Here is a 14,365-nt window from a genome sequence, read left to right as displayed (position 1 = left end):
GTTAGATGCATGCAAATTACCAATCTTTGTCTTGCTTTATGAATATTCTGAAATAGAGGGAAGGAAAATCATGAGGAAAAGAAAAGCTGTAGCTGTATTTATAAAAATACTCATTTTTGTAAAGCTTGCTTCAAGATTAGTGCTTAAGCTTTTTTGGATTGAACATGCAAACACAAGCATGACTTAAAGTCATACTTAGAGTGGATGGACAAAAAATGATCACTATTTTGGTTGCTAAGTTCTTCAGCATAAATAACACAAGCATGAGTAATATGCACGTACATATACACACATGTATATATGTATATATGTATGTACGAAACAATAATAATCAAAGAAACAGTCTATCAACTCCAAAAGAGTGAGGGGTTTTTAGAAGGGCCAGAAGAAGGAAAGGAGGGATGAAAGTGATATAATTCTGTTTCAATTAAAAGCATATTTTTAAAAAAGGGACAACATAGCCCTAGAGTTATAGCGCTGGCCATGACCATCCATTGGGTCAGAATTCATGTGGTCTGAGGAAAGTCAGTATAGCACACTGGGAACAATTTTCCCTGCCTTGACACATTTTTTTTAAAAACTGCACATTTAAAAACCTGTAGCAAAGAAAGCATTTCCAGAAAGCACTTAAAGCTATGACACAGCACAGCAAACTGATCAGTGACTCATACAAACCAAGTGCTCATAAAACAGACATATACAAGCAGGAGGCCCATCTGCCACAAGCCAAATCTCCTTACCCTGGTATCAGGCCTCCTGAAAACCTGTTAGTTAAAATACAGAACATCATCATCATGGAAATATTCTTACTGACCTGTGAAAGATGCCATTAAATTCAACAGCCTAGTCCCTAAGAAATAGTGTAATCCTCTATAATATATTAACCCTTGAAGTTTTATTCACTATCAAATCAATGTCTAACACATTTGTCCTGTAATTTTCAGGGAAGTATCTGTTTTGAAGAAATGTATCTCCCTCATCTCCAACCTTTTAAACACAAATCTTTTCTGGCAAGTGCTTTCACAAGCTATTGTGAACAGGCTGCATTTCAAAAGTAAACGTTTCTGTTTAGAAAATTGAAGGTATTTTCAGTATAGAAGCAATGATATAAAAAGGGAGTTATGCTCTCAGGCCTTCCCACAAAACCAGAAACCCCAAACTGGATCCAGAACCCAGTTTAGCTATGTATGAATTCAATAACCTAACAGTGAGATAGTCACAAAGCTTAACCTGGTTTCTCTTTAAATTCATTTCCAATTCCTATCGGGACTACAGCATGAAATTCTCTAATGTGGTTCCTCTACTGGAAGCTGGGTGCCTTCTCTGATGGAGATGGCAGCAAAGAGGAAGCTCCAAGGAGGAAGAGGTAGTGGCTGAAGGAAAAGTAAAAGCATGCTTTATTTAAGCAAGAAACACTAATTTCAGAAGTAATATTCCTGTGTCTGTGGTCAAAGAATCCTAACTGAACATGCAGCCTCTGTGTGGGAAAGCTCTAGTTAGAAGAAACAGCACATGGGGACAAAAAACTCTAGGAAAACGAATTGTTGTTACATTCTGGGGAGAACTTGAATCTCTCTGTACTACATACGACACTGGCTGTTGAATCCATCCAACCACTAGATGTTGAATAAGAAACACTTCATCAAAAAGGACAATTGCCAGATTATTAGCTTTACCGGATTTACTAAAGAGGCAGAAGATCACCTTAACAGGAACATGAACACAAAGCTTTCCCTGTTTCAGCATTAACAATGTAAATAAAAGAACCCAAATGGAGTTACCCTACATGGTTGGACAATTTTGTTCCCAGAAGACATGAGTTATTGAATGCAAATAGCAGTACAAGGCAAGGAATACCTCCCTACAAGTATTGGTCAGGTAGGTCCCAGGTCACCAAACTACCACAGGCTATTGCCATTGCTTTTGGTTACCCACCATAACTACATAGCAATCCCTGATTGTTGAAAACACCCACATACTCTGGCTGCAACACATAAAAAAATCATTCTCAAACTCACCAGAAACCCCCCCCCCAGTGTAGGCTGATGGCAGAGAAAAGACATTTAAGTTCTTATATAGGACCGGACCCAGTACACTAAAGGATCAACTTACTAGAAGAGATTTGTCCACTGGTGTGATAGTGGCATGACTGCTCTAGAGTGCTGAATGCTTTCTTATTAGACTTAAGACATGGCTGGTGAGTTTATAAGCCCTAAGGTAGAAATCACTCTTGTTCTTTTCCTCAGTGCTCATGCTATCAAATTGCCTTGTATGTATTTATATTTATACTCATAGATGTTTGCTGCTCTCAACCTTGGAGGAGCTTCTGTTTGCAGTGGACAGTAGTCAATGGAAAGATGTATAACTGATCAAAGTGCTGAAAATAAGATACTAAGTGCTTGGTCCTGACTGTGACATCTATTTCCACAGTCTCCCTTTCTGCCACCAGGGAACACTGTGAAGAATAGGTGGAAAGAACGTAAGCAGCGGAGGATGAGAAGGGGTGCTGTGACATGCTGGTTTTTGCACATGACATGGCTATCACACTCGTGAACTCAGCAGCTGTGGTTATCTGCAGAAGACCTATACAAGGTAAAGCCAGTGAAAATCCTGACATAGATGTGGAAGATCATCTCCAGGCCCCACACATAGTAATAGTAATTTATCATGAACAAAGACACATGGTTGGGAGTAAAAGTTTCCGGATGTCTTAACTTTCTTTAGTTTGTTGAAGAAGCCAACAGCATATAATTGGCCACCACTTTTCTGCCAGTGCCTTTGCTAAGAAAATGGCTGGGCAGTTTAGAAAGGGACAGTGTAGTATCCAGTGTTTCTGCTCACACGCTTCTTAAGCTACTCTAAGGAAAGCCTCAGCAGTCCAGACAGGAGAGTGGTAGGTTTGCAGGGGCTTGCCTCAAAGTCTTGTGGGTATGTTTCTGGCTCCCTTTGCTCCTCTCCTGAAACGATCCCTTTAGTACATATAGACACTTATTTCCTTCTTGACCTGGATTCTGATGTAAGCCAGAGGAGAGAGCAGTGCCTTTAAGTCAGGATTAAGTGATTTTAAACTGGACAGCTATTGCTCAAGCAGATAGCAATGAGACTTTGAAAAAATGCTTCTATGGGGGCATATTATACCTTCAATTCTCCACATCTCTCTCTTATATCTGCCCTCCTTGCTAAAGAGATGCTTGTCTCATGTAGGCATCTGAGTCTGCAGTCTACAAATAATAAGTAACTCATAAAGTTGGGTTTTCAGCCATAGATTATGACAGTGAATCCTGAAAGGGCATGCTCAAACTTCCCTTTTCAAAGGTTAGCACCAAACTCAGGAAACATAAACATAAACCAAGACCTAAGTCACGCATAATAATGTATTCCCCATATACTGTCACCCCCTTTCCTTCAAAGCTCTTCTGGAAATTTCTGTTGAGGATCCAGAAATTAATACAGCATTCTTTTGGTTCAATAATAGCTAGATTTCTGATCTAAATAGTCCAAACTAAGAAAAGGAAGAAAATGTGTATGCTGCCATTCCAATTTTCTCCTCTGTTGTAGTTTAAACTATTTAAAGAATATATCTAGCTATTACTGCATACACAATGAAAAGGGGGGGGTGCAAAACACCACAGAGGGACAGAGAAGTAACGATGGTAATCCTAGAGCAGAAGAAGCAAGATGCTCCCATAGTAGACTCATTGGTAGAAGGCAGGCCAGAATCAAACATAACTGAAAAGCATTCTAGAAACAAAGGCATTTAAACACTTAAAATCTGACCATAATCCTCTTAGCCGTATATAGTCAAGGAAACTCTCAAGACTATACAAGGTCATACACAGGGATTACACAAGATCACAGAGCTAGTCAGCACTGTTTGTACTACTCTATAAACTCCCTCTTCCGAGCCAAGTTGTACTTTGCAAATAATGGAAGCTATGATTGGTTGTATCATTTCTTCAGTCACTAGAAATATTTTAGTATAATTTCTAACTATTATTGTATCTAATCTATGAAAAATACAGTAAGATAACGGTCATATTTTTAAAAATAAATTTAAGGGCAAGAATTTTAAAACAATGTCCTTATTATTCTTTGAGAACTTCGTGCAATGTATTTTGATCATATTCATAAAACAACCCCATGATTTTTTTCTGTATGTTGGCCTAGTTAGATGAAAGCAATTGAGTTAGCAAGCAGAGAGTAAGCAAAAGAAAACCTTTTCTTATATTTCTTTTAATGATATTAATTCTCAGGTTAATCTTTAGGATGGCTTGGTATTTAATAGCAAGTAACAATAAAGTAAAGATGTATTATTAACTAGTACCACCTGTCTGTGCTTTCAGCTATGACAATGCCTGGCAAGTACCTGCCATTTCACACCTCCACCTCTACAAGTTGAGCTTGTTGTAACTGCATACCATTTGTGTTAATATTTGTCTTTCCATGAGCATGAGAACTGTATGGCAGAGCACACCTGTACTCCCGACTATCTAGAGGGAAGAGTCATGAAGATGTAGAGTTTGTGTAGAGGGGAGAGGAAGGAATAAAAAAGCAAAGGAGAGAGAGAGGAGAGTATAAAAAGGAGAGGGGAAGCAGGATAGGAAGAGAGAGGAGCAGGAAAAGGAGAAGAGGGTGGGGAAGCGAGAAGAGCACAGGGGAAAGGTATAGATGAGAGGACAGCTGCCTGAGGAAGAGAAATGAGAGGTGCAGAAGGGACTAAACACAGAAAGCAGGAGGAGAAGAATGGCAGGGAAAGAGTGGAGAGATGAGAAAAGTACCGTGTTGAAGAATCTAGAGGAAAAGTGGAGAAGCAGAGAAGGAGGAAGAGAAACAGGAGAGGAGGAATGAGAGAAGAGAAAGGAGGAGAAAGAAGACCTATGGAAGAGGAAATGGGCTAGAAAGGGAGGTAAGTAGAGTGGGAAATGGAAGGAAAGAAAGGAATGGGAGGGGAAAAGAGAAGCGGGCAAGAGAAAGGATGAAGAGGAGTAGAAGAGAAAGGTCAGGGAGAGTAGAGGAGGGGAAAGGAAGGGAGAAGATGGGAAAAAGGGGCAAAGAAGGAAAGGGGAGGGGGAAGGGACAGGAGACAAGGGGAAAGAAGAAAAGGGGAGGAGACAGAAAAGAAGAGGGAAGAGATGACAAAAGGACTGGGAGAAAGGAGAGACTAGGGAATAGGGGAACAGAAAGAAGACAGGGTAGACGGAAGAAGACAGGAGGGGAGTAGAGAGAGAAAGGGGGAAGGGGGAGGGAAGAGATAGGAAGGAGGGAGGGAACACTGGGAGGAAATTTGAGAGGAAAGAACTAGAGAAGGGGAGGGCACTTGAAAGAAGAGAAGGGACAAGAGGGGATGGTAGTAGGAAGGGGAGAGACGTCTGCACCAAATATCTGTGTGTTTTAAGGAAGATAATTACACAATAGATAATTTTAAATCTTTTCTATTAGTAGCTACAACTTCAATCGTCCTGAAATTGTATCTGGACATTTATGCTCAGCTCCATACCATGGCTCCTATGCCAGAGGGTCTCCAAGGCCCAAAACTGTTACTCTAAGTTTATTTGTAGAAGGTATACCACTTTTGTGTAGTTTAGGATAATTTTATGCTTTTATGATTAAAATATACTTCTCTGAAGAAAGTATAACTTACAAATTATAAACTTAATGACAAATTTGTAGATTTAGTTATAAAACATGAATAATCCATCAAAGGTTTGACTATGATCTGATATAGGGACTTAAACCTCAATTTCCAAAATATATAAGAACCTTACTTTTTATGAAAAGAACCTAGGGAACCATTCTAATATGAGCTGATTCTGCTATACAAAAATTTTAAATAGATTAAAATGATAAAATTTAGTTATTTCATGTTAAAGATCCAGCCAACCAATACATTAGAAAGCTAGTCGGCATTCCATTGTTACTTGTTATTATTTGTTTTAGTATTTTGAGACATGGTCTTATACTGTAGCCCACATTAGCAGTGAACTCAGTATGCAGCTCAAATTATCCTTAAACTAGAATTGATCCTCCTGCTTCAGCTTCCTAAGTGCATTTGTTTACTCTTTTCCAGGACCCACAGGACACCATTAAGCCATTATGAAAAATTTACAGTTAACTTATAATTGGCAATAATCACCCCAGAGTATGAGTGTCATTCTCTTCTGAGAAGGGTCATCCAGTGGGCCATTTCAAGTAAAGTGGGGGCAATATGCTACCTGGGATCTGTGGGATCCTGCTGCTCCGGCAAATCATCTCCCTAGAGTGGCGTCCTAACTAGGTTTTAGAGATCAAGAGCTTCTGTGCCCCCACCCCCCACCTTGTCGCCATGCATGAAAAGCAAAAGGTAGGGCCACTGTTAAGGGGTATACTGCCAGTTTTCGAAGTAACAGGTTATAGGATTTCTATTAACTTTGGTAATCTTAGGCAAGCTTAGGATGTTGGCTGAAGCTCTTGAACTATTTGTGAGATTTGCCATCTTCTAAGAGCTACTCACTGAAAAGGGAATGTATTCACCATGCCTGCCAGGCAAAAACAACAACAACAACAACAAAACAAACAAAAAAACCCCCTCAAGCAAACACAAAGAACATATCAAAGCAGTTTCACTGTGTATCTGTTAACAGCATACTGGAATTAAATTCTAGTTTATAGCCTGAACAAAGATGGAACATCTGAGATTTTTGCTAGTTGATTCATTCAATGACTATTTTTTTGTTTGTTTGTTTGGTTGTTTGTTTGTTTGGTTTTTTTTTTTTTTTTTCCGAGACAGGGCTTCTCTGTGTAGACTGGGATTAAAGGCAAGCGCCACCTATCTGTTAAGAACTAGAACAGTGCTAGAAAACAGTCTATGCCAACAAGAAGCCTTGTTTGTTTGTTTGTTTGTTTGTTTTGTTTTTTTCGAGACAGGGTTTTTCTGTGTAGCCCTGGCTGTCCTGAAACTCACTCTGTAGACCAGGCTGGCCTCAAACTCAGAAATCTGCCTGCCTCTGCCTCCCAAGTGCTGAGATTAAAGGCATGTGCCACCACCGCCCGGCTTTTTTTTTTTTTTTTTTGAAGCCTCACTCTTAACCTTAGAAAATGCAGAGAATCCAACTTTTAAAACAAAAGTTTATCACTCCAGTAAGGCATAAAACAATGAGGCTGTCCTGTTTTGAGCCCTGTAAATGGTTTAGAATTGTAGTATCCTTGCTAATGATGACTATGCAAGTGCAATGCCTAAATACAAAACCATGTTTGTGAAGTACAGTGCTGGCATCCAGGTTTGATTGCTACATAAAACAGTAACAAAAAAAGCAAACATGTTTCTTTTTGTTTGCCTGCTGTTCGATGGGAAATCTCACTTGGTAACCTCCTCTGGCCTTGAAGTTTCTCTATGGACAATGGGCTGGCCTCTAACTCCCTTGTAAGTAGTATTGGCCTTACAAGCATGCACTATTATGCCCACTATACATTTCTCATAAAATAGAGCTTGATTTTTTAAAAAAAAATTGATCAAAACCTTAGGACATTCTTTATGTTAATTATAAAACCACAAATAAGAAAAATAGGTAGAACTTTCTATCTCTATCTATATTTCTATCTCTATCTATCTGTATTTCAGATTGAACACTAGAGAACCTTTGTCCTCACCACCTCCAAAGGACAATAAAAATTAAGTGGTCAAAAGCTCACATGAACTAAACTACAACATTCTTGGCTACGAATCAGCTATTCTATATAATAATGAATTAAACACTCAATGCCGCTTACCTTGTAATCTCTTGACACATTTTCTGATGTCACTGAACCTGAAATCTGACTAGAAATTGTAGCAGCTATAAGCTGTTTACACCATTCAACATGTGACCCTGTAGGACTAAAAGAAACAGTGTGGTTAAAACCCTTTAAACACAGACTCCTAATGAGAAAAAAGTGTCCTGGGTAGGAATATATAGATATAATATAGATGTCATTTTTAAAATCAGTCTCTCATGTACAGCCCAGACAGCCTCAAATCACTATGTAGCTGAGGATAGCCTTGAACTCCCCATGCTCCAGCCTCTACCTCCCAAGTGCTGAAATTATAGATATGCACCCCAATGTTTTAAACTATTTGGTTGCCTTTCTACTTAACGTAAGAATCAATAATAGACAAAACAGAAAATAAGATTAGGTTCTAGGTTGGTTTTAGATGAGTTAATCAACCTTTTACTAAAACTTTAAGATCAGAGATGTTAGGTCTAGAGAGACAGCTCAGTGGTTAAGAGCAATAGCACCTCTTTACAGGAACTAGGTTCGTGTTCCCATTGTCCATGTGACCATTCACAATTTTCTGTAACTCAAGTCCCAAAGATTCCAATGCCCTTTTCTGGCATCTGTGGGCACCAGGCATGTATTGACACAGACACACATGCATCCATACACATAAAATAAATAATTTTAAAATGATTACAGGTATTTAGTTAAGCATGTTACTCTCTAACATATTGTAGAATTCTATCAAAATTATATGGAAGATATAGTGTATATATACATACACACACATATGTATATATACACATATATAAATTAACATAGTATATATAGGAAATTAATTCCAAAGTGAAATATTTACATTAAAACATGATTTTCAAACAACATTCAACCAAATTCACGTTTACAGTTTCAAATCTAGAAAACAGTGTACTTTTACTAGAGTTAAACTGATGGTGAGTTAATATAGAACAGACTAGAAAAGGTATTTTATATAAAGTAATGATGCTGCATTACATTTCTGTAAATGTTTTAACGACTGAAAAAAGCTTCTTCCAGCTAATAACTCAAAGCTTTATAACCAGTTGTGACAAAACGGCAGAATAGACACCAGCCAACTTGACTGGATAAGGAAATGGAGGTGCTGAAGCCACAATATACCCAGGAACATGGCCACCACTCCAGGGAGCAGCACAGCTCACAATGACTGACTTACTGAGCTAAAGGCAGTACCACACATGCTGGGACACTGCCTCAATACGGAAATACAACAGTTTGCAAAGGAGATGGAACCCTCTGCTAGTGTAAAAGGCAGTGTTACCTAGCGCCCCCCCCCCCAGTGACCCATTTTATAGAAAAGAAAACTGAGCTTCCAGTTTTGTCCATGGTCATATCACTGTAAGATCTTGGTCTCTGCTCACCTGACCCAATAGACTACAAAGGCAAACTAGGTGGCCAGGGATTTAAAACTTGCCCTCGAGAGCCAGGCACCTTTCCAGATCTGTCAATACAGGAAAAAAGATCAAGCAAGAGGACAAAACTTTTACTTAGGACCTTTTACCACAAAGTTAGCTTTTGTCTGGAAACAAAACAAAAACATCACAAATTACATTCACACTCATGTGTTTTAAGGACAGAACATCCATCTAATTTGTAGTCTCTGATTAAGGTAGTTAAGTCATTAAAGTTGAAAATATATGTAAAATATTTGCTGAATAGGTTTAAAGTTCGATGATACACTAAGATTCCATGATCTTAGTAGAAGTTAGAACTCTATCACAATTTCTAAGTGGCAGGGGGAAAGGAGAAAGACATTTCCATGTGTGTTGAAATATGGTCTCTCTCTACATACTTATGTAGTCCTAGCTGTTCCAGAGCTTGGTGTTCCAGGCTAGCCTCAAACTCAGAGATCTTTCTGTGCTGGGATTGAATGCTGACATGTCCCATCCCCCCCCCCTTTGACTGCTCCTTTCCTTTTCCAGACAGTCTTATTCTCTAGTACAGGCTGGCCTGGAACTCACTGTTTACCACTATATTGTCCTTGTATATGCACCAATTTTGCCTGATTTTGAGTGCAGTGTTTATTGGTAGAGACTGCCACACCAAGTTTCCTTTTTTGCCCTTTTACCACAAGCACCCATTCCTGATTACAAACACATAAAGCCAACCAGAGGAAATTAACGGCTGACTAGATCCTGCCGTGCCTTCTTCCAATAAGGACACTTCTCTTTACTTTGCAGACTTGAGATCCACTGCTTCCTGGGGTTGGCCTACCTCTTCCTGCCCTTCCTTGTAGATGAGTTGCTCAGGGAGTCCCAGGATTCCTTTTGGATCCTTGCTGTATGGTTCTACCACAGGCTTTCTAGAAGCCTATTTCTACCACTTTAAAGAACACACAGGATAAATTAAATGAGATATTATTTTTAAAAAATCACAAACCCAAGAGATAGAGAGCTCTAGCACACTGTTTCAAAAGCAGTCCTTAGCCCCAGTTGTGTCCATGCCTATCTCTTTCTCTCTGGAGCAGTTTGTGAACCAAAATATCTCCTTTGTGCCTTAAAGTTGATTATGCTGTTTTGAGAAAAGGGTGGGTTATTGTTGCTGATTTACTTTTCATCTGCAGCAGGAAATGGCCTGGTTCAGAACACAGAGTGGTATAATGGGCTAGCCAACAGAAGGTCTAGGCTCAAGTCCTGTTTCTGTCACCAACTAGATATGTAACCTTTAGGAAGCCACATCCTCTCAAAGGACCACAGCTGCTTCTCTGAGAGAAGTGAAATACTCTGAAGACTAGGAGGGCCTCAAGGTTCATGGGACATATTTAAGACAAGCTCACAGAGAGCAACTTCCCTTTAGGGGTGTCACTCCTCAAAGAAAAGTATGCATGTTGAGATGTCTGACCTGACCTGACCTGACCTGACCTTTTCTCCCTGCCCTCCATGCTTTTCTTTGGCGTCTGCTTCAGCAGCTTTGTTTTTTCCAAGCTGACCTCATGTGGCCACAATGCACACACCCCTCACAGCAAATCAGGCACCTGCTTCTCTGGTAAGTGCTAAGTACCTTGAAAGTCCACCCAGTCCTATTACCATTCTAGTTTTTTCCCCCTGAACTGCATCCACCTTCTGTGTCCTCCTTCTGTCCCATGAACTGAAGCCCCAGATGGATGTCTAAGACTTCCTGGTTTAAGTTTTCAACAGACTAGACTTATCGTGGTCCCCAAGAACCTGAATTTTCACTTGACTGGTGTGAGATGATTCTGATGAAAGTTAAGAGAACCATTCACATCCTGAGATGGGATGAAAGCTCAAGTTCATAGGAAGGTAGTCTGCTCATTCTGACAGGCACCAGGCCATCTTTCTTATCATTTCCCTACAAGGCAAAAAGTTCTGATCTCTTGGACAAAGTGCTCTCTCCAGTCCATGTTGTAGCTAACTTCATTCTTTCCTCAATTCAAATGTCTGACTTCCTTCCTTACTGCCCACATCACTAACACCTTTACATCCTTGAATTACCAGCCAAAGCATAGTGGTTAACAACTGAGGCTATAATATATAAAGAGTTTTTGAAAAAAAAAACAAATTTGCACCTGCCCTAAAAGTCCCAAATCCAAATCCTTGAGAGTAGGACATGGTCACTTGTAGTTCCTAATAAACACTGAATGAGGCATATTGGAATAATATCTTTCAGCTACTTCAATGATTCAGGCCTATGCCACCACATGAATATCATCTTTCTGTTTTACCAATAGCCTAGCACTTAACACATGCAGTTTCAATCATCAGCCTTAGAGCCATAAAGTCATACATAGTGTGGCATTTTGTGAATAGACAAGAACTCATGTGTTGCTGAATACTTTCAGGTGAGTAAAGTCCTCATGTTTACAAGGGATGGCTTAGCTGTGGTTGGTTTTTGGTGAAGTCTGTTGCTAGGTGATTAATGTATTAATCTGAGATTACATACTGTAATTAAACTGAGCTAGAAAGGTGACAAGAGTAGTGCTTGTTGCTCCCCTGCCTGTCATTGGAAACTCCCGAAAGTTCAGCACACTGGAATGACTAAGACAGGCAGGGATAAACAGCTCAAACCCACTGAGCCACATAACAACTGTCTTTTGCCCAAGTGTCTAAGTGGGGAAACTGGATGTTCCAGACATCTCTTGTCATTACCCGACTGGGTGGTGGCCTTTCCCAGTTGCACATGGCAGGTATGCCTTGAACTGACATATTTAAATCTATCTCAGAAGCAGGGGACTCATGCACCCAAGAGGAAAAAAAATACTGTGCCCTTCAAAGTGTACAGAACTGAAAGTACACAACAGTATTCTTGCCTCGTGATTATGGAAGTAGTCCATCTCAGTTTCCCAAATCTGTATCTTTACCACCATCTGTGACAAATCTGCTGCCTATGGGGTCTCACCTCCCAGTCTCCACCCCCAAGCAGCGGCAGCGGAACTGGATCTTAAAAATCACACGATTTAGACAGAAATTGAAGCTAAAAAGCAGCCAACTGACATTGCCGCCCCCCCCCCCCCGCCCCGGAGGATCCTTGGCTCTGGCCACACACACACACACACACACACACACACACACAAAAGGAGTCCTCAAGGAGCAGTAGGCATTGGCCCGGGTTTGACAGCTCTGAAGCCAAGAACTGTTGGGCTCGCTAGGCGGAAGTAAGCAGGTGGCCAACCCCAGGCAGGTCCTAGAGCAGCGGCCCTAAGTCCCAGGAAGGCTAGAGGTGGCTGTGGACAAGCCGCCCACCCCCGCCTTGGCTCCCAGCCGGGAGCCCGGAGGCGACGCCGGGCCTTGAGCTGGGCACCGAGAGTCTGTGGCACCCAGGACCCTACTTACCTGTCAAGGGTCTCAATGCTGGGGTGCCGGGAGCTGGCCGAGGCGCCCCCCGCAACCCGAGAGGGTCTCCAGCTAGCGCCCGGCCCTGGCCCCGGGCCCCCAGCGCCCTCGCAGCTCGCCGCAGATGCGGCGGCCGCCGCCGCCACTGGCCTGTCCATGACGCGTCAAGCCCGGCGCCTCCGGTGAGCCACAGTCCGGAGTGCAGCGGCAGCCAGGCTCCCCGACGCGCCCCCTGCCGCCCTGCTTCGCTGCTTGACCGCTCGCGTCAAGCGGCCGCCGCCATTAGCTGTCACCTGGCGGCCCCGCGTTACCCAGAAGGCCACGCGCGCGGGGGCGGGAGAGGCGGGGTCGGTGCGGGAGGGCGGTGCGTGGCGCCCTAGCCACACGGTCCCACCACGGATTCCCCGCCCACCTGCTGTGCCCAGGAACCTGCGGGTCGCCAACCCACACCCTACCCTCAACCAGCCCAGCCTGAGCAATCAGGACAGTACAACCTCTGAGGTTTGGTCATGCATGGCAAGCTTTGCTCTACACTGTGGACATAGGGGGTTAAAAAAAAGGCCGAGGAAGTTCTCTATATGACAAACAAACATTTTTCCCACTCTTAGTTTCAGGTTCCAGGGAAGTTTCTGGATGGGGATAACCCGAGGTCCTTAAGTGCTGATAACACTTCTTTAAAATATAAACAATTCCATGGTTTGGTTTTTGTTTTTTTGTGTTTTCAATTCCTACTCCGTTCTTCTCTCATCCTACTCTCCCCAACTCCAATTCCACAAATCCACCTCCCAACCATCTGTAGGGCAAGCACATGCTCCAAACACGCCCTCAGAACTTCCGCCCTTGGTTTATGTTAAGTTTAACATTTAACGTGTTATGCAAATCATCATTATGAAAATCAAGCCAATATCTGATAAATCTAGAACATTCACTTCCTAGGATAGACTTATTACTCTGTTCATTTTGCTTTGGTTGCAATACCCAGAATTTATTTTCTCTTGGCTTTGTACATGGCTACAGGATCAAGAAGCGCTTCTTGGGCTGGGCAGTGGTGGTGCATGCTTTTAATCCCAGCACTTGGGAGGCAGAGGCAGGTGGATTTCTGAGTTCGAGGTCAGCCTGGTCTACAGAGTGAGTTTCAGGACAGCCAGGGCTACACACAGAAACCCTGTCTCGAAAACAAACAAAAAAGAAGAGCTTTTGCCTGTGGTTGCATTAGACATGAACCGGAGACCACTAACCCAGAGCTGACTAAGGACATATAAAGGCAGTATTTGGTGGCTCTCTGAATAAAGACAGACCTGGACATAGAGTAACCCATGCCCATCTCAGCTTAAGTAATCATCCTGCATCCAAGAGGTGGTAATTTGGGGTAAAGCAACGTCTTCAGATACAGTAGAAAATCATCTGCAAGTGTCTAGGGTCCAATTTTTGTTTTATTTATTTATTTTTGACAGGGTCTCACTATGTAACCCTCATTGGCCTAGAACTCACTGTGTATACCAAGCTGACTTCAAACATGCTATAATCTTCCTCCATCTGCTAAGTGCTGGAACTACAAGCATGCATCACTACAACCCAGGCAAATGTTTAGTTCATTGTTAGGTACCAAATGGTCACATTTTCTTCAAATGTCCAGGTTGGAGTTCTGACTTCCTAGAATGTGATGATGGGGACTTTGGGTGCTATTTTGGTCCTGAAGGCAAAAGGCCCTGATCAGAATAGATTAATGTCATAGTGAAGAAGAACAACACACACTTGAGCTTGTGCTCCTATACACATACAGCAAC

At 41.7% G+C, this 14,365-nt stretch overlaps 1 protein-coding gene across 7 annotated transcripts in view; it reads right to left on the bottom strand.

The window, feature by feature from the left end:
* Positions 1–12,891, bottom strand: part of Mtmr1 (myotubularin related protein 1) — a 54,437-nt gene extending 41,546 nt beyond the window's left edge. For 2 of the 7 annotated variants that reach the window (NM_001313702.1, NM_001313704.1), the window contains exons 1-4: positions 12,579–12,891; positions 7,747–7,852; positions 741–764; positions 21–47 (exon numbers count right to left, since the gene is read on the bottom strand). In NM_001313702.1, coding sequence (NP_001300631.1) covers positions 21–47; positions 741–764; positions 7,747–7,852; positions 12,579–12,736 — 315 coding nt within the window. In that variant the 5' untranslated portion in view covers positions 12,737–12,891. Of the gene's footprint in view, positions 1–20; positions 48–740; positions 765–7,746; positions 7,853–12,578 lie in introns of those variants that run through there. The other 5 variants (NM_001313707.1, NM_001313703.1, NM_001313706.1 and 2 more) reach the window with 3 other exon arrangements.
* Between the last annotated feature and the right edge of the window lie 1,474 nt (positions 12,892–14,365).

Source organism: Mus musculus, chromosome X, assembly GCF_000001635.26.
Source record: "Mus musculus strain C57BL/6J chromosome X, GRCm38.p6 C57BL/6J".
Lineage (NCBI taxonomy): Eukaryota > Metazoa > Chordata > Mammalia > Rodentia > Muridae > Mus > Mus musculus.
This window is presented reverse-complemented; position numbering and strand designations above follow the sequence as displayed.